Source organism: Hyperolius riggenbachi, chromosome 11 (assembly GCF_040937935.1).
Source record: "Hyperolius riggenbachi isolate aHypRig1 chromosome 11, aHypRig1.pri, whole genome shotgun sequence".
In the NCBI taxonomy this organism is placed as follows: Eukaryota; Metazoa; Chordata; class Amphibia; order Anura; family Hyperoliidae; genus Hyperolius; species Hyperolius riggenbachi.
The window spans coordinates 118,055,039-118,077,466 of record NC_090656.1 but is presented as its reverse complement, the minus strand read 5'-3'; the positions used below and the strand labels follow the sequence as shown (position 1 = coordinate 118,077,466).

Below are 22,428 nucleotides of genomic sequence, written 5' to 3'. Positions count from 1 at the left end.
GATGGGTGGCAGTGACAGGGGGTGATTGACGGGTGATTGACAGGTGATTGACAGGTGATTGACAGGTGATCAGGGGGGATAGATGCATACAGTACATGGGGGGGGGGGGGGGGGTCTGGGGGGGGGTCTGGGGAGAATCTGAGGGGTGGGGGGGTGATCAGGAGGGAGCAGGGGGCAGGGGGGGGATAAAAAAAAAATAGCGTTGACAGATAGTGACAGGGAGTGATTGATGGGTGATTAGGGGGGTGATTGGGTGCAAACAGGAGTCTGGGGGGTGGGCAGGGGGGGGGGGGTCTGATGGGTGCTGTGGGCGATCTGGGGCAGGAGGGGGGGAAAAATCAGTGTGCTTGGTGCAGACTAGGGTGGCTGCAGCCTGCCCTGGTGGTCCCTCGGACACTGGGACCACCAGGGCAGGAGGCAGCCTGTATAATACACTTTGTAAACATTACAAAGTGTATTATACACTTTGTATGCGGCGATCGTCGGGTTAACATCCCGCCGGCGCTTCCGTATGGCCGGCGGGATGTTGCGGCGGGTGAGCGGCGCCAGGCGGAGGCGGAGGATCGCGTCACGGATGACGCGATCGCTCTGCCCATGCCCCTACAAGGACCGCCGCCATTTGTCTATACGGCGGTCCTTGCGGGGTGCACTTCCCGGCCGCCAATTGTATATACGGCGGTCGGGAAGTGGTTAAGTAGCTACAGCTTCCCCTGACTGAGGGGAGATCTAATCAGTGGAACGCAGAGAGGCGGGTGAGTTACCTTTCATTTATACTTTCATCAGGTCTCTGCATTGGGAGAGAGGGAGAGAAGCACTCAGGGAGTGGAGTGAGCCGCCATTCCATCATCAAGTGCCTGTAGGCATGTGCCTACAGTGCCATATGGTAAATCTGTCCCGGTTTGTATTATTATAGAAAATCGTTGGTGTTAAATAATCACTTTCAAAGTACCCAGTCAGGAGCCCAGGCACTGTTTTTTTTACTGAGCCATAGGTTCCCCCCTTGCAATCCAAACGACAGGACAGTGTGATCCAACCAGCAGCAGTCACACCCACAGAGCCTGAAACTGACTCATGCAACTCAACTGCTTTTGGTGATGTGATCAAATGTTTAGGCCCCTTTACGCTTACCGCTTTGCATTGACCACTGCATGCCATTGCAAACATAATGATAGCCCTAGGGGGCATTCACACTTTACGCAGTGTGAAATCCTGTGCTGGGTCCTGTCGTACCTCTACAAGAGGCAACACAATTCTAATTTCAGACAAAAAGTTTTTATTTGAGAACTCTGATGAGTAAGCTGTTAAATTGATGGGGTGTTTAGATCTGTACATAGACTGCTGTCTTTGATAAATCTTTTCTCAGATGATTTCCAGCTCAGGAAAACCAAGAGTCTTAGTGTGTTGTTCAGGCATTAGTGATTTCACTGCTACTGAAAACTACCCTTTGAATCAAAACATTGATTATTATCTGGTTTTATTTTTTTTATTTTGGCATGGTAAATTTAAAACACTTACGACAAAGCCGTGGAGTTCTCCACTCAACACAGATGCAGTGAGAAAGGCACACCTGGGCATAGGCGGCTATTGCAGTGCAAAGGCAATCACAGTCTCCTCCTTCATCACAAGCACAGGAATCTCTTACACATGCCCAGTAATAGCTGCTTGGATCCTCCTGAAACAAAAAGACATACTACATTTGTCACAATTTTGGCTACAACAGCTACAAGCAAAACAGAGATGGTGCAGTATCCTGACTTGCTTATCTTAAAGACCCATACAACACACTAGATAAAACAAAGCAATGGTGGTGGATAATGACCACCTCTGCTAAGAATCTAGCATGTGTACAGCAGCCCTCGACCCCCTCGGCCAGTAATCTGCCTGGCTGGGAGCATTGTTCCCCCCACTTACCCCGTTCTTGCATGAAGTGAGTCAGTGCTCCGTCAGCCCTCCCCCCCCCCCAATAAAGCAACAGAACACATCGCTATCCTGCATTCTAGCGACTTGTCTTTACAGTCTCTGTCCAGTCATGTCACCCCAGGGATCGGCTCCCGATCCCTGATATGCGACATTCATCTAGCATTTGTACTGAGCTTAAAGGCAACCCCAGGTGAGAAAGAAATGGAGGCTGACATGTTAATTTCCTTTCAAATAGTGCACATTGCCTGGCTAATGATTCTCAGCCCTGGACAAGCATGCAGATGTCTATGACAGATCTGACAAGATTAGTTGCATGCTTGTTTCAGGTGTGTGATTTAGAAACTACTGACCAGAAATATCTGCAGGACTGCCAGGCAACTGGTGTTGTTTAATAGGTAATAAATATGGCAGCTTCCGTAGGTCTCTCACCTCGGGTTCCTTTTAAAGTGAACCCGAAGTGAAAATAAACTGATGAGATAAACAATTGTATTATATATTTATCCCACTACTACTAAAATTATCTTTTTAGATATCCCATGATTTTATTTTATATTTAAAGAATTACAAAGTAGATTAAATGTTTTATAGTCTCTGCTCAATGGCAGCCTATTACGTGTCCCAGAGTTAAAATACAAGAACTTTTAACCTTTTTCTATCCCTTCCCCCACCATCAGAAGTTGTATTCTGCTATGAAAACTTTTATGGCTATCATTTTCTATCCGCGTGATTTACTATGTTCCCAACAATGTACTGACAAGAGAGAGAAGCTATCACTTGCATGCCTAATAATTATAATTTATATAATTCTCAATCAGCAAAATTTCTCATTCAGCAAAAGGATAAAAAAGAAAAAAGAGTCTGGTCATTAATATTATTATTTAGTATTTATATAGCGCCAACAACTTCCACAGCGCTGTACAAAGTATATTGTCTTGTCACTTAACTGTCCCTCAGAAGGGCTCACAATCGAATGTTTATATATGCATCATGTAGTGTATGTATCGTCTAGGGCCAATTTGGGAGCAAGCCAAATAACTTATCTCTATGTTTTAGGGATGTGGGAGGAAACCAGAGTACCCAGAGGAAGCCCATGCAGAAATGGGGAGAACATACAAACTCCGTGCAGATAGCGCCCTGCCTGGTATTCAAACCAGGGACCCAGCGCTGCAAGGCAAGTGTGCTAACCACAATGTCACTGTGCATGTTTATCTGATCATGTCACATGTCACCTCATAAAGTGGACCCGAAACGATCGTCGGCCTTGCAGGTCGGAAATTTATTGCAAGTGTGTGATGGGACTGCACATTGTCCTGGCAAGCCTGTGTGCGGACTCCTCTTTTTACTCCTCTGTAACGCCGATTAGTGTCACGTCCTGTAGGCAGAGATTAGCAGGGAATGTGGGTGCACATGCGCGCGCATCCCCGCTGAGTTATGAAGCTCCGCTTTTTAAACAGCCTGCCAGCTGCGATCGGAGCTGGCAGGCTGTTGGGGGACAAAAAAACTGTTATTTTCTTTTGTACAGTGCTGCGATCTAGTGCAGTGTTGTACTGGGGACAGCTCTATCACTTGGCTGTCCCCTGGAGTGGCTCACAATCAGATCCCTCACGTAGGCTGATGTTTATGAGAGGTGATTACAGTGTTGGATCTCAGGGCAAGAGAGGAAAGGAAATTAGAAAAAATACAATTTTTAATACAAAATAAAACACAAAAATGTATTTAAAAATATTGCAGCAGCAATCAGATCCCTGTTGGTGGGCAGAAAGGAGCCAAGAAGCATTTGAGGAGTACGTTTCTTGGTTGAGTAATAAACTGTTAAAGCTGCGCAACCTCAAGAGGTTAAGGAGACCTTGGCAAGACTTCCTAACACTGCTACCAACTGTAGAATGTGCCCTAGTGGCTGCAGCTCTAGTACTTTGAGTCCAACAAGAGAAAAGAAAGCATGATATAAATAGTCTGTGACTTGTCAATTGCTGTTTATATATACAGTGGCTTGCAAAAGTATTCGGCCCCCTTGAAGTTTTCCACATTTTGTCACATTACTGCCACAAACATGAATAACTTTTATTGGAATTTCTAATGAAAGACCAATACAAAGTGGTGTACACGTGAGAAGTAGAGTTGGGCCGAACGGTTCGCCTGCGAACGGTTCCATGCGAACTTCAGTGGTTCGCGTTCGCGTCCCGCAGGCGAACCTTTGCGGAAGTTCGGTTCGCCCCATAATGCACATGGAGGGTCAACTTTGACCCTCTACATCACAGTCAGCAGGCCCAGTGTAGCCAATTAGGCTACACTAGCCCCTGGAGCCCCACCCCCCCTTATATAAGGCAGGCAGCGGCGGCCATTACGGTCACTCGTGTGCTGCCTGCGTTAGTGAGAGTAGGGCGAGCTGCTGCAGACTGTCTCTCAGGGAAAGATTAGTTAGGCTTAACTTGTTCCTGTCTGGCTGCATACCTGTTCTGCGAACCCACCACTGCATACCTGTGCTGTGAACCCACCACTGCATACCTGTGCTGTGAACCCACCACTGCATACCTGTGCTGTGAACCCACCACTGCATACCTGTGCTGTGAACCCACCACTGCATACCTGTGCTGTGAACCCACCACTGCATACCTGTGCTGTGAACCCACCACTGCATACCTGTTCTGTGAACCCACCACTGCATACCTGTTCTGTGAACCCACCACTGCATACCTGTGCTGTGAACCGACCACTGCATACCTGTTCAGTGAACCTGCCACTGCATACCTGTTCTGTGAACCCGCCACTGCATACCTGTTGTGTTCAGTGAACCCGCCACTGCATACCTGTTCTGTTCAGTGGACCCGCCACTGTATACCTGTTTAGTGAACCCACCACTGCATACCTGTGCTGTGAACCCACCACTGCATACCTGTTCTGTGAACCCACCACTGCATACCTGTTCTGTTCAGTGAACCAGCCACTGTATACCTGTTCAGTGAACTCGCCACTGCATACCTGTTGTGTTCAGTGAACCCGCCACTGTATACCTGTACTGTTTAGTGAACCCGCCACTGCATACCTGTTGTGTTCAGTGAACCCACCACTGCATACCTGTTCTGTGAACCTGCCACTGCATACCTGTTGTGTTCAGTGAACCCGCCACTGCATACCTGTTCTGTTCAGTGGACCCGCCACTGTATACCTGTTTAGTGAACCCACCACTGCATACCTGTGCTGTGAACCCACCACTGCATACCTGTGCTGTGAACCCACCACTGCATACCTGTTCTGTGAACCCACCACTGCATACCTGTTCTGTTCAGTGAACCCGCCACTGTATACCTGTTCAGTGAACCCGCCACTGCATACCTGTTGTGTTCAGTGAACCCGCCACTGTATACCTGTACTGTTTAGTGAACCCGCCACTGCATACCTGTTGTGTTCAGTAAACCCGCCACTGTATACCTGTACTGTTTAGTGAACCCGCCACTGCATACCTGTTGTGTTCAGTGAACCCACCACTGCATACCTGTGCTGTGAACCCACCACTGCATACCTGTGCTGTGAACCCGCCACTGCATACCTGTTCTGTTCAGTGGACCCGCCACTGTATACCTGTTTAGTGAACCCACCACTGCATACCTGTGCTGTGAACCCACCACTGCATACCTGTTTTGTTCAGTGAACCCGCCACTGTATACCTGTTTAGTGAACCCGCCACTGCATACCTGTTGTGTTCAGTGAACCTGCCACTGCATACCTGTTCTGTGAACCCGCCACTGTATACCTGTTCTGTTCAGTGAACCCACCGCATCAGTGCGCATACCTGTGCAGTTAAGTGAACCCACCTACCTACGTGAGTGCAGGCAGTGTGATATACCACTCCGTGCATACCCGATATGGACAAAACAGGTAGAGAAAGAGGTAGTGCCAGAGCCAGAGGAAGGCCACCCGGCAGGTCTGCGCGAGGTCGTGTAAATGTAATTGCGTGTGGACCTGGCCCACAGTACAGTGCTCGGAAGAAGGCACGTCCCATCACGTCCCAAGATTGTCAGGACGTGGTTGAGTATTTAGCGACACAGAACACCTCATCTTGCTCAGCCACCAGCGCTACTACTAGCACCACTTCCGCTGCATTTGACACTTCGCAAGAATTATTTAGTGGTGAAATCACTGATGCACAGCCATTGTTGTTACAGCCAGATGAATTTTCACCAGCTCATATGTCTGCGTTACGCGGCAACACTATGGATGTAACATGTAAGGAGGATGAAGGACCTACTGATGGTGCATGTTTGGATTTTTCTAAGTCAAGCGAAGCTGGGCAGGATGACTACGATGATGATGATGATAGGGATCCTCTGTATGTTCCCAATAGAGGAGATGAAGAGGGGGACAGTTCAGAGGGGGAGTCAGAGAGTAGTAGGAGGAGAGAAGTTGCTGAAAGAAGCTGGGGCAGCTCTTCGTCAGAAACAGCTGGTGGCAGAGTCCGGCACCATGTATCGCCACCTATGTACAGCCAGCTAACTTGCCCTTCAGCATCAGCTGCTGAGGTCCCCATAGTGCCCACATCCCAGGGTGGCTCAGCGGTGTGGAAATTTTTTAATGTGTGTGCCTCAGATCGGACCAAAGCCATCTGTTCGCTCTGCCAACAAAAATTGAGCCGTGGAAAGGCCAACACTCACGTAGGGACAAGTGCCTTACGAAGGCACCTGGAGAAAAGGCACAAACAGCAATGGGATGGCCACCTGAGCAAAAGCAGCAGCAGCACACAAAAGCAAAGCCACCCTCCTTCTCCTCTTCCTCCTCCATCAGGTGCATTATCTGCTTCTGCCGCTTTCTCCCTTCCACCTTCACAGGCACCCTCCTCCACTCCGCCTCTTCCCTTGAGCGGTTCCTGCTCCTCTGCCCACAGCAGCAGTCAGGTGTCCGTGAAGGAAATGTTTGAGCGGAAGAAGCCAATTTCGGCCAGTCACCCCCTTGCCCGGCGTCTGACAGCTGGCGTGGCGGAACTGTTAGCTCGGCAGCTGTTACCATACCGGCTGGTGGACTCTGAGGCCTTCCGTAAATTTGTGGCCATCGGAGCACCGCAGTGGAAGATGCCAGGCCGCACTTATTTTTCGAGAAAGGCCATACCCCAACTGCACCGTGAAGTTGAGAGGCAAGTGGTGTCATCTCTTGCGAAGAGCGTTGGGTCAAGGGTACACCTGACCACGGATGCCTGGTCTGCCAAGCACGGGCAGGGCCGCTACATTACCTACACAGCCCATTGGGTGAACCTGGTGGTGAACGATGGCAAGCAGGGCGCAGCGGACCAAATTGTGACACCTCCACGGCTTGCAGGCAGGCCTCCTGCCACCTCCTCTCCTCCTGCTACATGCTCTTCGCTGTCCTCCTCCTCCTTGGCTGAGTGGCAGTTCTCCTCTCCAGCTACACAGCCCCAGCTCCGCAGGGCCTATGCTGCATGCCAGGTAAGACGGTGTCACGCCATCTTAGACATGTCTTGTCTCAAAGCGGAGAGTCACACTGGAGCAGCTCTCCTGGCTGCTCTTAAGAAACAGGTGGATGAGTGGCTGACCCCGCACCACCTGGAGATAGGCAACGTGGTGTGCGACAACGGCAGCAATCTGCTTGCCGCTTTGCATATGGGGAAGCTGACACACATACCCTGCATGGCACATGTCATGAATCTAGTGGTTCAAAGATTTGTGGCAAAGTACCCTGGCTTAGCGAATGTCCTGAAGCAGGCCAGGAAGTTCTGTGGGCATTTGAGGCGGTCTTACACAGCCATGGCACGCTTTGCGGAAATTCAGCGCAAAAACAACATGCCGGTGAGACGCCTCATTTGCGATAGCCCGACTCGCTGGAACTCGACCCTGCTCATGTTCTCCCGCCTGCTAGAACAGAAGAAAGCCGTGACCCACTACCTCTACAACTACAGTAGAATGAAACAGTCTGGGAAGATGCGGATGTTCTGGCCCGACAACTGGACACTGATGAAAAATGCATGCAGGCTCATGCGGCCGTTTGAGGAGGTGACCAACCTGGTGAGCCGCAGTGAAGGCACCATCAGCGACTTAATTCCTTACGCTTACTTCTTGGAGCGTGCTGTGCGTAGAGTGGCGGATGAAGCTGTGAATGAGCGTGACCAGGAACCGTTACGGCAGGAACAGGCATGGGACCAATTTTCATCAGACCCAGCTGTTTCCTCAACACCTGCGGCAGCACAGAGGGGGGAGGAGGAGGAAGAAGAGAAGTCGTGTGCAGAAGACGAGTCAGACTCAGAGGATGATGAGCAAGGTGTTTCTTTGGGGGAGGAGGAGGAGGGGACAGCGGCAGGAGAACAACCGCAGCAGGCGTCGCAAGGGGCTTGTGCTGCTCAACCTTCCCGTGGTATTGTTCGCGGCTGGGGGAGGAGGTTGACTTACCTGACGTCACTGAGGAAGAGCAAGAGGAGATGGAGGGTACTGGATCCGACTTTGTGCAGATGTCGTCTTTTATGCTGTCCTGCCTGTTGAGGGACCCCCGTATAAAAAACTTCAAGGGGAATGAGCTGTACTGGGTGGCCACACTACTAGACCCTCGGTACAGGCACAAAGTGGCGGACCTGTTACCAACTCACCGGAAGGTGGAAAGGATGCAGCACATGCAGAACCAGCTGTCAACTATGCTTTACAATGCCTTTAAGGGTGATGTGACAGCACAACGCCAGCAAGGTACCACTGCCACTAATCCTCCTCCCGTGTCCACGCAGTCAAAGACAGGACGCTCCAGCGATCTCATGGTGATGTCGGACATGCGGACGTTCTTTAGTCCAACGCCTCGCCGTAGCCCTTCCGGATCCACCCTCCACCAACGCCTGGAACGGCAGGTAGCCGACTACCTGGCCTTAAGTGTGGATGTAGACACTGCTGTGAACAGCGATGAGGAACCCTTGAACTACTGGGTGCGCAGGCTTGACCTGTGGCCAGAGCTGTCCCAATTTGCCATCCAACTTCTCTCCTGCCCTGCCGCAAGCGTCCTGTCAGAAAGGACCTTCAGCACAGCTGGAGGCATTGTCACAGAGAAGAGAAGTCGCCTAAGTCACAAAAGTGTTAAGTACCTCACCTTTATCAAAATGAATGAGGCATGGATCCCGGAGGGCTGCTGCCCGCCCCAAGACTAAGTCAGGCATCTCTGCCTGCACGCCGTGTGACTGGCTGCCTGGGCTGCCCCAAGAAGACTAAGTCGCTCCCAGTCCCTCCACACAGCATGTCTGCCTGCAGGCTGCTTGACTACCTTCTCCGCCACCACCAACAGGGTCCGGGACTCCAGGCGGATTGCTGAATTTTTTAGGCCGCTGCTAGCAGCGGCCGCTGTAATAATTTATCTGGTGCGTGTACATGACTGCCTAATTTTTCTGGCTGCACTGCGGGCAGCTGCAACAACAAAAGAAAAGGCATGTACATGCGCCCATTCCCCTTCGTGATCATTACCTTGCCGTGGTGAAGGGGCTTGCGTATCACAATGAAGCAATGACCGGCGCCTAGATGAGTGTCTCGGGGGGCACACAAAAGATAATAAGGTCGTTGCTTCATTGTGGTCAGACCACATTTGATCAGCTGGACAGTCACTGTTCTGTCATTCAGCTACATCAGCCAGGCGACCATATGGGCTGTAAAGCCACCAAAACCTGCACTCTCACCATGGTGCGCACCAGTCCAGCACGGCCATCACTACACAAACAGCTGTTTGCGGTGCGTTACACGGTGAGTTTGGTGTGTCAGTGTAAAGCAGTACCTTAACCTCCTTGCCGGTTTTCCCGACCTGAGCTCGGGGTAGAAAAAATAAGCTGTTAGCGGTGATCCCGAGCTCAGGTCGGGGTAGGCATTGCAGAGCTTTACCTGTAGTTTTGGAGTCCCGCGCGCGATCTCGCTGCGCAGCGGGACTCCAGCCTCTCTCCCCGGCAGTGTGGGGTCTTTCCCTGGCCGCCGGGATCCCCCATGTCCCCGCTATTCTTCCGGGGACCCAGCAGCCAGTTGGAGCAGCGCAGCCGTGGTGGCAGCAGCAGAGCGGTGGTGGCAGCGTGACGTCATCGGGGGCGGGGCTAATATTGAAAACGAACTTCTCTATATTAGAGAAATATAGAGAAGTTCGTTTATATGTATATTAGCGCCATCTTGTGGGCAAAGAGAGAACTGCAGCACAGGAGCCCAGGAAGGTACTTTTTTTTTTTTTTTTGCTGCAGATCTCCCTGCCAGAATGATTTTTTTCAAGTTTTAGGGTCTGAAAGAGTGGAAAAAAATTGCACCACTTTTAGACCCTAAAATCTGGAAAGAATCAGACCGCCAAGGAGGTTAATTACACTACCTGATTGATGTATACACATGCAAGATGTTTATGTTTTAAAGCACTTTAGGCCTGTCATTTAGCATTCAATGTGATTTCTGCCCTTAAAACGCTGCTTTGCGTCAAATCCAGATTTTTCCCCGGGACTTTTGGCATGTATCTCACTCCGCCATGCCCCCCTCCAGGTGTTAGACCCCTTGAAACATCTTTTCCATCAGTTTTGTGGCCAGCATAATTTTTTTTTTTCAAAGTTCGCATCCCCTTTGAGGTCTATTGCGGTTCGCGAACTTTAACGCAAACCGAACGTTACGCGAAAGTTCGCGAACCCGGTTCGCGAACCTAAAATCGGAGGTTCGGCCCACTCGGAGTGAGGAGTGGAATTAAAATCATACATGATTCCAAACATTTTTTTACAAATAAATAACTGCAAAGTGGGGTGTGCGTAATTATTCAGCCCCCTTTGGTCTGAGTACAGTCAGTTGCCCATATACATTGCCTGATGAGTGCTAATGACTAAATAGAGTGCACCTGTGTGTAATCTAATGTCAGTACAAATACAGCTGTTCTGTGATGGCCTCAGAGGTTGTCAAAGAGAATACTGGGAGCAACAACACCATGAAGTCCAAATAACACACCAGACAGGTCAGAGATAAAGTTATTGAGAAATTTAAAGCAGGCTTAGGCTACAAAAAGATTTCCAAAGCCTTAAACATCCCACGGAGCACTGTTCAAGCCATCTTTCAGAAATGGAAGGAGTATGACACTACTGTAAGCCTACCAAGACAAGGCTGACCACCTAAACTCACAGACCGAACAAGGAGAGCGCTGATCAGAAATGCAATCAAGAGACCCATAGTGACTCTGGACTAACTGCAGAGATCTACAGCTCAGGTGGGGGAATCTGTCCATAGGGCAACTATTAGTCATGCACTGCACAAAATTGGCCTTTATGTAAGAGTGGCAAGAAGAAAGCCATTGTTAACAGAAAAGCATACGAAGTCCAGTTTTCAGTTTGCCACAAGTCAAGTGGGGGACACAGCAACCATGTGGAAGAAGGCGCTCTGGTCAGATGAGACCAAAATGGAACTTTTTGGCCAAAATGCAAAACGCTATGTGTGGTGGAAAACACACTGCACATCACTTTGAACGCACCATCCCCACTGTCAAATATGGTGGTTGCAGCATTATGCTCTGGGGGTGCTTCTCTTCAGCAGGGACAGGGAAGCTAGTCAGAGTTGATGGGAAGATGGATGGAGTCAAATACAGGGCAATCTTGGAAGTAAACCTCTTGGAGTCTGCAAAAGACTTGAGACTCAGGTGGAGGTTCACCTTCCAGCAGGACAACGACCCTAAACATAAAGCCTGGGCAACAATGGAATGGTTTAAAACAAAACATATCCATGTGTTAGAATGGCCCTGCCAAAGTCCAGATCTAAATCCAATCAAGAATCTGTGGCAAGATCTGAAAACTGCTGTTCACAAATGCTGTCCATCTAATCTGACTGACCTGGAGTTGTTTTGCAAAGAAGAATAGGAAAGGATTTCAGTCTCTAGATGTGCAAAGCTGGTAGAGACATGCACTAAAAGACTGGCAGCTCTAATTGCAGCAAAAGGTGGTTCTACAAAGTATTGACTCAGGGGGCTGAATAATTACGCACACGCCACTTTGCAGTTATTTATTGTACAAAATGTTTGGAATAATGTATGATTTTTGTTCCACTTCTCCCATGTACACTACTTTGTATTGGTCTTTCATATAGAATTCCAATAAAATTGATTCATGTGACAAAATGTGGAAAACTTCAAGGGGGCCGAATACTTTTGCAGTTATTTGTAAAAAATGTTTGGAATCATGCATGATTTTCATTCCACTTCTCACATGTATACCACTTTGTATTGGTCTTTCATGTGGAATTCCAATAAAATTGATTCATGTTTGTGGCAGTAATGTGCCAAAATGTAAATAAATATATATATATATATATATATATACAGTGTATATATATATAGAGAGAGAGAGAGAGACAGAGAGAGAGAGAGAGAGAGAGTTTTCCCGCACGGTTCACCGGCAAACTTGTTTGCGCGAACATTGCTGGTTTATGCGTGTTCGACCCGCCCCCTATACTACATAATTGGGCTAAGCTTTGACCCTCTACATCACAGTCAGCAGACGCTTGGCAGCCAAACAGGCTACACTCCCTCCAGGAGCCCCCCCCCCTCCTTTATATAAGGCAGCAGCATCAGCCATGATCTCACTCTGCCTGCTGCTGCTAGTGAGAGAAGGGAGAGGAACCTGCTGCAGAGATAGGAAAAGCTTAGTTAGGCTCTTGTAGCTTGCTCCTAGCTGATATTTGTTGTTGAAAAGCACCACAAAAAGAGCTCTTTTCAGAGCTAATGTTCTTGTGAAGTGGTTTTTTTTGTGTGCCACTGGCACTGACACTGCATTATACAGTCCTGTGTGTCGCAGCTGGCCCTTGCTAACTGCTATACTGTGCCAGGCCCAGCACATTCAGTGTATACCTTTCACTGGCACTGGACCTGTGTGTGTGACAGCTGCACATTGCATTGTGTAATACCAGTCCGTGCATACCTGTAACTGACCGCACATTGTATTATATACCAGCAGTCACTGCATACCTTTTACTCCATCTGTGTGTGTGACAGCTGCACATTGTATTGTGTAATACCAGTCCATGCATACCTGTAACTGCACCTGTGACTGACCGCACATTGTTGTTCAGCATTCACCTTTTCACTGCACCTGTGTGACCGCACTATGTTGTACTAGCAGTCACTGCAACCTTTTCACTGCACCTGTGTAATCGCACATTGTATTAGTCAAGTCAGTGCATACCTTTCCCTTCATCCCCCCAATATGGACAAAACAAGAGGCAGAGGCAGAGCAAGAGGCAGGCCACCTGGCAGGTCTGTTTGAGGTCATGCTGTCGTGATTTCGTGCAGCCCTCGACCAAAGTACAGTATTCAGAAGAAGGCACGTGCCATCAACCCCCAATATTTTTAGGACGTAGTTGACTATTTAACACAGAACACCTCATCTTCCTCAGCTTCCGCATGGAAGCGTGACATATCTTCCTCCTCCTGCTCTGATTCTGGCACCCCACTTAACACTCCGTCGGCAGCCATCACCAAAGTGCCATCATCCCAGGGCTCAGCAGTGTGGACATTTTTTGTGTGTCTGCCTCAGATGAGAGCAATGCCATCTTTACTCTATGCCAAAGAAAATTGAGCCATAAAAAGACCAAGATCCGAGTAGGGTCAACTACCTTACGAAGGCACATGATTACAAAGCAGAAACTGCAATGGGATGACCACCTGAGGAAAAGCAGCACACAAAAGCAGAGCCACACACCACAGTGTAAGATACCATCATGCAATTATTTATCAAAAAAGGCGATACCCAAACTGTACCGTGATGTTGAAAGGCAAGTGGTGTCATCTCTGGCACACAGCGTTGGGTCAAGGGTCCATCTGACCACGGATGCCTGGTCTGCAAAGCACGGTCAGGCCTGCCCAAAGACAGTCCCAACACACAGCATCTCTGTCTACACACCGTGTGACTGCCTGCCCCAAGACTAAGTTAGTCCCCACACAGCATCTCTGCCTGCAGGCCGCTTGACTGCCTTCTCCACCACCACCAACAGGGTTCAGGACTCCAGGTAGATTTCTGAATTTTTATACTAATTTTTCTGGTGGGTGTACATGCCTGCCTAATTTTTCTGGCTGCACTGCGGCTTCAACAAAAAAAACAAAAGGCATGTACATGTGTCAATTCCCCTTCATGATCATTACCTTGCCGCGTATCACAATGAAGCAATGACCAACTAAAGGAGTGTGTTGGGGTTGGGGGGCACACCTGACCCAAGAAGATAAAGTCATTGCTTCTTTGTGGACAGACCAAATTCGATCAGCTAGACACTCAGTCGCTGCTGTTCTGTCATTGAGCTACCTCAGCCCGACCATATGGGCTTGAAAACCGCCATCGCCTGCACTCTCGGCATGGTGCGCACCAGTCCAGCACAGTCATCACTACACAAACAGCTGTTTGCGGTGTGTTACACAGTGAGTTTAGTCTGTCAGTGTGAAGCAGTACACTAATTACACTACCTGATTGATGTATACACATGCAAGATGTTTTAAAGCACTTTAAAGGCCTCCAATTTAGCAATGCAGTGTGATTTTTGCCCTTAAACCCTGCTGTGCATCAAATCCGGCTTTTTCCCCGGGACTTTTGGCGTATATCCCACTCCACCATGCCCCCCTACAGGTGTTAGACCCCTTGAAACATCTTCTCCATCACTTTAGTGCCCAGAATTAGTGTTTGTAGTTTTAAAAGTTCGCCTGCCCATTGAAGTCTATTGTGGTTCGGCAAGTTTGCAGGTTCGGAAACTTTTGCGGAAGTTCACGTTCTAGGTTCACAAACCTAAAATTGGAGTTTCGAGATATATATGTGTGTGTATGTGTATATATATATATATATATATATTCCATAAATCCCACATTCTCAGCTAAAATTTTACATTCAAAATTTCACAGAATTCATATGCTCATTTATAACCAGCAATTAGCAGCTATTAGCACAGAAGGACCTGAAGAAGCAGAAGGTCTGCCTGCAAAACGATTTGTATATGGAGCATTAGTGTATTAGTAAAATAATCTTTTTTTATTTTTTTTAGGAACACTATCGATTAACATTTTTTTTTCAATTTAGATAGGATAAGTTTAGGAAGTGCTGTTAAGCACTGGTGTATACATTTAAATGCTTTTACCTTTGTTTTCTGTTATCAAATTTCTTTCACACCTCAGTGTCGTCAATTCTTTCTGACGGCATAGCGAACTATAAGGGGAAGGAGTAATTCCCTCACACTTCATCTGTTAGGCCTGTGTGTGAGAGAAAGCTCTCAGCAGCTGAAGCTGCTGTGTCTCTGTGAGCTGTCTGCAGAAAGCAGAGGAAATGTGACTTATGTGCATCATAAACAACTGCAATAGTATCTAAAACCAGACGACTGGCTTTTCATATAACTCTGCTTCAATATTACACTGTTCTTAGCATGTCACACTGCAGAGATTCACCTATGCAAATGAGACATTCCAAACGTAGCTAAAATCTACACAGTGAATAACAGCTTTTGCCTCTGATATTTAACATGAAAAGTAGGAAAATGTTTACACATTTACTTAGACATTATTTGTACATTGCCATTTTATAATACATGGTTTGATAGTGTTCCTTTTAACTTTGGAGACCATACGGTACATTTGAAGCAAATTATTCTTTCCATCCCATTTTAAACTGGTGCGAAAAGTCTCAATAAAACCTTTGAACTATTAGCTATTATTATTTCAGAGGCAAGTACATCCTTATCTTCCTTTTAAATATTTTAATGGTTCATCTCTCTTCCTTCCCTGTGGGTGACCTCCGTATTTCTCTTAGCTGTATATTGAGTTTAGTTAGTACATATTGAAATGTGTCTGGCAAAGACCATAAGACCAGAGTGCAGAGTTGGCTGCAGATTTTCTCCACATGCTGTTAATACAGCTACTGCACAGTAACTGTCTATGGAAATAAATGTAATGATAGACACATACAAAAAGTATGAAAAAATATATGTGTATATTTTGGATGACTAGCTAGCAAGCATAACAAGCTTGCTAGCTAGTTCCCCCATGTGCAGAGAGTGGTGGCTAGACTGGCAACCGAGACTTGAGTACTTTAGACTATATTGCTGTTGGATTCTAAAATAACCATAATACACCAGAACAGGCTCCCAGTGTCTTTGAGTTCCTTTGTGTCTATGTGAATATCTCATTTAAGCTCATAGCCAACTGATTAGTGAACTACACTTAAAAAGCACCTGTATCCTTAAAGAGAACCCGAGGTGGCATTGCATTATGCTAGTATGGCACAGAGGCTGGTTGGGCACACTAACACCAGCCTCTGTTGCCCCACCGTGTGCCTCAAAGACCCCCCTGCTCGCCGCTATACCCCCGCAGTGCTGGCGACACGCAGCGTGTCGCCAGCACAATGTTTACCCTAGTGCTGTCTGTCAGCGCCGCTCCGCCGCCTCCTCCGCATCGCCGCTACCCTCCCGTGTCCCTTTCCTCCCGCTGATTGGAGGGAAGGGACGAGGGCGGGTAGCGGCGATGCGGAGGAGGCGGCGGAGCGGCGCTGACAGACAGCACTAGGGTATACATTGTGCTGGCGACGCGCTGCGTGTCGCCAGCACTGTGGGGAGTATAGCGGCGAGCAGGGGGGTCTTTGAGGCACACGATGGGGCAACAGAGGCTGGTGTTAGTGTGCCCAACCAGCCTCTGTGCCCCAGTAAAATAATGCAATGCCACCTCGGGTTCTCTTTAAAGTGAATCTGAGGTGAAAATAAACTCTTAACTCTTTCAGGCAGCAAAATAAAACAAGTAAAACAGCCTGGTTATTAATATATTTTGCACTGTACATACACGTTTATCTCATCATGTCATATGTCACCTCGAAAGCTTTGTTTCCTTTTTCCTCACAAAAAAATAAAAAAATAAACTAGGGTCTATTTTATTCCTTATTGGGTTCCTCCTTATCCGTCTATATTCATGACGTGCATTACAATTGTAGTCATACTTCGGAACTGACATTCTATTGTAAGATATGTCTAATATGAACTGTGTGAGTGGCCATGCAGAGGTTTTTGTCTTCCATTTAAATTCATAATCCGGCTTTGTCTATTAATTTTCCTTTGGACAGTAAAAGTTACCTGAGAATGGCAGTCTTTGAAAGTGTCACTGAGTATCACGCTGCATTTTCTTTGTGCCCATGACTTCCTGTGTGGATGTAAATCACACGGCTCTACTATTTCATCAACATCAGGACAAGATGGTGACAGTTTCCAGCTGTTACCAAATTCAATAACATCCTCCACTGTGCTGTGCCCTCTGGTATTGAAGTCATTGTTTGAGTTATCATCAAAATTTCCACAGAGCCCACAGACTTTATTCTGTAAAAAATAATAAAAATTGTCAAAATGCCAACAAGAAAAAAAAATCATTATTTGTCTGATATGTTCAAAATAAACTTTAATAAATTACATTATGATGCAAATCTAATGGATGTTCCACATTTGTTGAGAATACAAAATCTGCTTGTTTCAAATATACGCATTTATTATTTTAATGTGTACATAAAATAGAACTATTCCCCAATATTCCTTTAATAGAAAATGGAAGATGTGTGCGGAAAGTTTTCTCTCTGTCAATTATTATTATTGTGTATTTGTACAGTGCTGATGTCTTCTGCGGTGCTTTTATGTAGTGTATACAGTCATGTCACTAACTGTCCCTGAGGAGCTCACAGTTTTGCAAAATGTTGCATAATTAACATAATTACAATTACCATCATATTGGAAAAATCAGAATCATGAAATATGATGTGAAAGTTTGCGTAATTACAACCATACACACATTTTTCATAGTTACAATTTTTTTCATAATTATGATAGCTTTTGTGATTACGTTTTCGTAATTATTACCATTTTTGTAATTATGAGTATTTTTTGGGTTTAATTTTTGTGTAAAACTGTAATTTCATAATTTATTTTAATTTTCTTGTTTTACAAGACATTACGTAATTACAAGTAAGACAAAATTAAACATGATAATTTCTGATAATTACGAATACAATATTGTGTCGTAATTGCAAATTTTATGTCGTAATTATGAAAATGCTGAATTTCGGGTGATCACTCACACTGGCTACTACTCTCTGGAACTTATTAATCAGGCATTAAAGTGGGAGTTTATGGATAGTTTGTAGGTTGGAGGGTCTTTGGGGGTGATGGGGGGAAGGGGTTGTTGTGGATTATTCCACTCTTGTACAATAAATTAGAGTCTTTTGTCCTTTAAACATATTTTCTTCATTTTTTTCACTCATTCTGTTCTTGTTTTCTGTTATCTACTGCATTCTGAACTTTATTTCTAAAAGAAAGGTGGGAGAGGGGTTGCAGGGGATGTGAAAGGAAGATAGGTGGTTGCAAGGTTTGTTTGGGGGATGGGGAGGATGTTGTTGTGTTTTTTCCCACTGTTGTAGTATACTGTATTGCAAAACTCAATGAAATATGTCTGTTAAAAAATAAAAACTTTTTTCAGCTTCTTTAAAAAATACCAGAGCCAAAATAACCTAGAGAAACAGGGGTGATCCGGCATATACTGTGACCTGACCAGAAGACTACCGCTCCCTCTGTTCTCCTTTTTACCTAAATGCCCCTCCAGCAGCCTCTTCTGGGTCACTAGAGTTGGGCACTACTGTGCAGGTGCTGGCTGGGATGCGCACGTCCTACAGGTGGCCGGGAGCGCTCTGCGCATGTGTATGATTTCACTACGTCATGCACATGACGTCATACACATGCGCAGAGCGCTTTTGGAGGGGCTGCCGGAGAAGCATTTAGGTAGAACGCGGGGGCAGAAAGGAGAACGGGGGAGCGGTATGCATCTGGTCAGGTTAAAGTATATGAAAAGGTGGGGGGAAAGGCTGCGCGTCCCTAAACACATGCTGCAAGTGAATGGTTAATCGCACAGGCATACACCGCCTCTGCTAGACTGAAAAATGCATGCCCTGCATCCAAGACAAGTGCTAACATTTATTAAACTAGGAGGAACTTTAGCTTCCAATATGGTTTGCATGAAAAGTATATTATACTAGACACTTGCGCCACGGTGAGGCAAACCTCCGGGTAAGTGACCTAACCTAAATTTAAAACCTTGGGAGCAGCTAAGCAAAAAAATTAAATAAAATGTGTAACTTGCATTTGGTTGAACAGCGAGGAGAACGCTCCTCGAGGTTAAAGTATATGCCCGCTCCCCCGTTTCTCTAGGTTATTTTGGCTCTGGTGTCCTTTAAGGTAAATTTGATTGTACTTTTTCAAAATAATACAACTCCCATAAAAGCTTGCCTTCCAATCTAGTTTGCAGAGTCACCTGTCACTCCCTGTAGAAGGATTAGCGCATTACCACAGCCACTACTCTCTTAATAAGGGTGCAACCAAATACTCACACCTACACATAGGAATATGTGAACTGGGTCTATCAACACAGCCTTACTTAATTACCAGAAAGAGTTAAAAAAAGGCATTCATAAGGCGGGTGTGATTGAGATATATATATATATATATATATATATATATATATATATATATATATATATATATTTATATATATATATATATTTAAATATATATATATATACTTAAATATATATATATATATATATATATATATATATTTAAATATATATATATATATATATATATATATTTAAATAAATATATATATATATATATATATATATATATATATATATATATATATATATATATATATATATATATATATATATATATATATTTAAATATATATATATATATATATATATATATATATATACACACATTTTGCATGAAGTTTGTGATGTTCTTCCTTTGCAGTCACTTTTAAGTGTTAGAAATCTTCAAGTCATTTGCTGACAAGCACTACAGCCCTCACTTTATTTGAATGCTGCACTACAGTTATTAGTGTCCCCACTGATATCAAAATCCTGGTTACCCACGTACAAAATTAAGTGACTATGTACCCTTCATATGCCAGAATTAAGCAGTTTTTTTTTTTTTTTTCTCAAATTAACTTAAAGTGAACCCAAGGTGAAAATAAAATGATGAGATAAAGAATTGTATTTATCCCCCTACTCCTAAAAATAACTTTTTTTTAGATATCCCATGCTTTTATTTTATATTTAATCATTTAAAAGTAGATTGAATGTTTTGTTGCCTCTTTTAAGTGTTCCAGAGTTAAAATCCATGAACTATTGACCTTTTTTAAAATCTCCTTCTGCTCTCAAAAGTTGTATTCTGCCAGGAAAACTTGTGTGGCTGTAATCTGCTTATCAGTGAGGTTTACCATGTTCCTGACGACTCGAGGTACCAACAACACAGAAAGTGATATTTTCATGCCTAAAAATTAACTCTTTCAGGCAGCAAAATACAACAAGTAAAACAGACTGGTTATTTATACGTTTTGTTTCAAACAAAGAAGAGAAAATTATGATGTGGGGCACTTCCCATACGTTGATGGTGAGTGGATAGGTCACAGTGGCATGAATATGATGCTGCTGCATAGAGTGACGTGCTGCATAAATTGTCACTGGACGTGTGCTCCATTTGTATAAATATGCGAAAACAGTCCATCAAGGCAGAGAAAAAAAGAGAAAAGAAACGTGCACAAAGGGGGGCAAAGGTGGCAAGGGGACTAAAGGAGGTACGAGGAGACAGAAGCATGCACAAGGGGACAGAGGGATGCACGGGGGGGGGGATATAGTGACAGCTGCCTGCAACTTACACTACCCGAATGCAGCAGAAGCAGGTGATAGAACACTATCTGGTGTGGGGATTGGTCCAGGGGCAGGGTTCTGTTCAGGGGCAGGGCTTAATCCAGGGACTTGGCACGACCAGAACCAATTGCACTCTAGGCAATGGCCTGTAATGCCTATGACTAAAAACACCCCTGCCACCACCATTTAAAAAACTGTGAACGCATGAAAAACACAAATGCAAATATAAAAGGCAAACCTATGAAAAACACAAATGCGTGCAATTTTTCTGCAATTTTGTTTGTGTTTGCAATTCTGGGAGCCTATGTAACAGTTGTCCCTGCATGCAACATGATCCTGCCTTAGCAGGATGCCCTGAAATGTTTATACGTAAAAAAAAAAAAACAACAGTATTTCATATTCAAACTTTATGCAAATATTGGGAATGCTGTAGATGTGATATACTTGGACTTTGCAAAGGCCTTCGACACTGTTCCCCACAAAAGTCTGGTGCAAAAGTTGAGGATGCAAGGACTGGGGAAGAGTCTGTGTTCATGGATAGGGAACTGGCTAATGGACAGAAAGCAAAGAGTTGTGGTCAATGGATCATACTCAAAATGGGAGACTGTTAGCAGTGGGGTCCCACAGGGGTCTGTTCTGGGTCCAGTGCTCTTCAATTTATTTATTAATGACCTAGTAGATGCAGTAGTGAGCAATGTTGCTATTTTTGCAGATGATACAAAATTGTGCAGAATCATTAACTCTCAGGAAGATAGTGTCATATTGCAACAGGATCTGGATAGGATGGCTATATGGGCACATACATGGCAGATGAAATTCAATGTTGACAAATGTAAGGTCATGCATTTTGGATGTACTAATGGTCTAGCACCATACAAAATAAATGGGATACAGTTGGGGACATCAAACTTGGAGAAGGACTTAGGAGTACTCATTGACAACAAGTTAAATAATCGTACTCAATGCCAAGCAGCTGCAGCTAAAGCTAACAATATTTTGGGATGCATTAAAAGGGAAATAAAAACTCGAGATGCTAGCATAATATTGCCCCTGTTTAACTCTCTAGTAAGGCCACATCTGGAATATGGAATTCAGTTCTGGGCACCACATTACAAAAAAGATATTGCAGTTTTAGAGCAGGTGCAGAGACGAGCAACAAAATTGATGCGTGGGATGGAAGGTCTCACTTATCGAGAAAGGTTAGATAAACTGGGTTTATTTAGTCTAGAGAAAAGACGCCTTAGAGGGGATCTTATTAACATGTATAAATACATCAGAGGGCAATATAATACCTTGGCGGATGAGCTTTTTGTCCCTAGGCCTTCTCAAAGGACTAGAGGACATGATCTGCGCATGGAGGAAAAACGTTTTAGCCATTTATTTAGGAAAGGGTTCTTTACAGTAAGAGTGATTAAGATGTGGAATGCATTGCCACAGGAAGTCGTTATGGCAAACTCTATACCTGCATTTAAAGGGGGCTTAGATGCTTTCCTTGAGTTGAAAGACATCCATGGCTACAATTACTAGGTAATGCCTAATGATGTTGATCCAGGGATTTTATCTGATTGCCATCTGGAGTCGGGAAGGAATTTTTCCCTTTAGGGGCTAATTGGACCATGCCTTGTAAGGGTTTTTTCGCCTTCCTCTGGATCAACAGGGATATGTGAGGGAGCAGGCTGGTGTTGTACTTTATACTGGTTGAACTCGATGGACGTATGTCTTTTTTCAACCAAAATAACTATGTAACTATGTAACATGATAATTTTTGAATTTGAGTATGCTTCAAGTTGGTTATTGGATTTTTATTTTAGTACCGCATTTTTCACTCCATAAGA

General features: G+C 45.2%; 1 protein-coding gene across 1 annotated transcript in view; it reads right to left on the bottom strand.

Moving 5' to 3' along the window:
• Positions 1-22,428, bottom strand: part of LOC137537857 (mucin-2-like) — a 350,759-nt gene that overhangs the window by 101,012 nt on the left and 227,319 nt on the right. Inside the window, exons 18-19 of the mRNA XM_068259807.1 lie at positions 16,974-17,213; positions 1,516-1,672 (exon numbers count right to left, since the gene is read on the bottom strand). Coding sequence (XP_068115908.1) covers positions 1,516-1,672; positions 16,974-17,213 — 397 coding nt within the window. The remainder of the gene's footprint in view (positions 1-1,515; positions 1,673-16,973; positions 17,214-22,428) is intronic.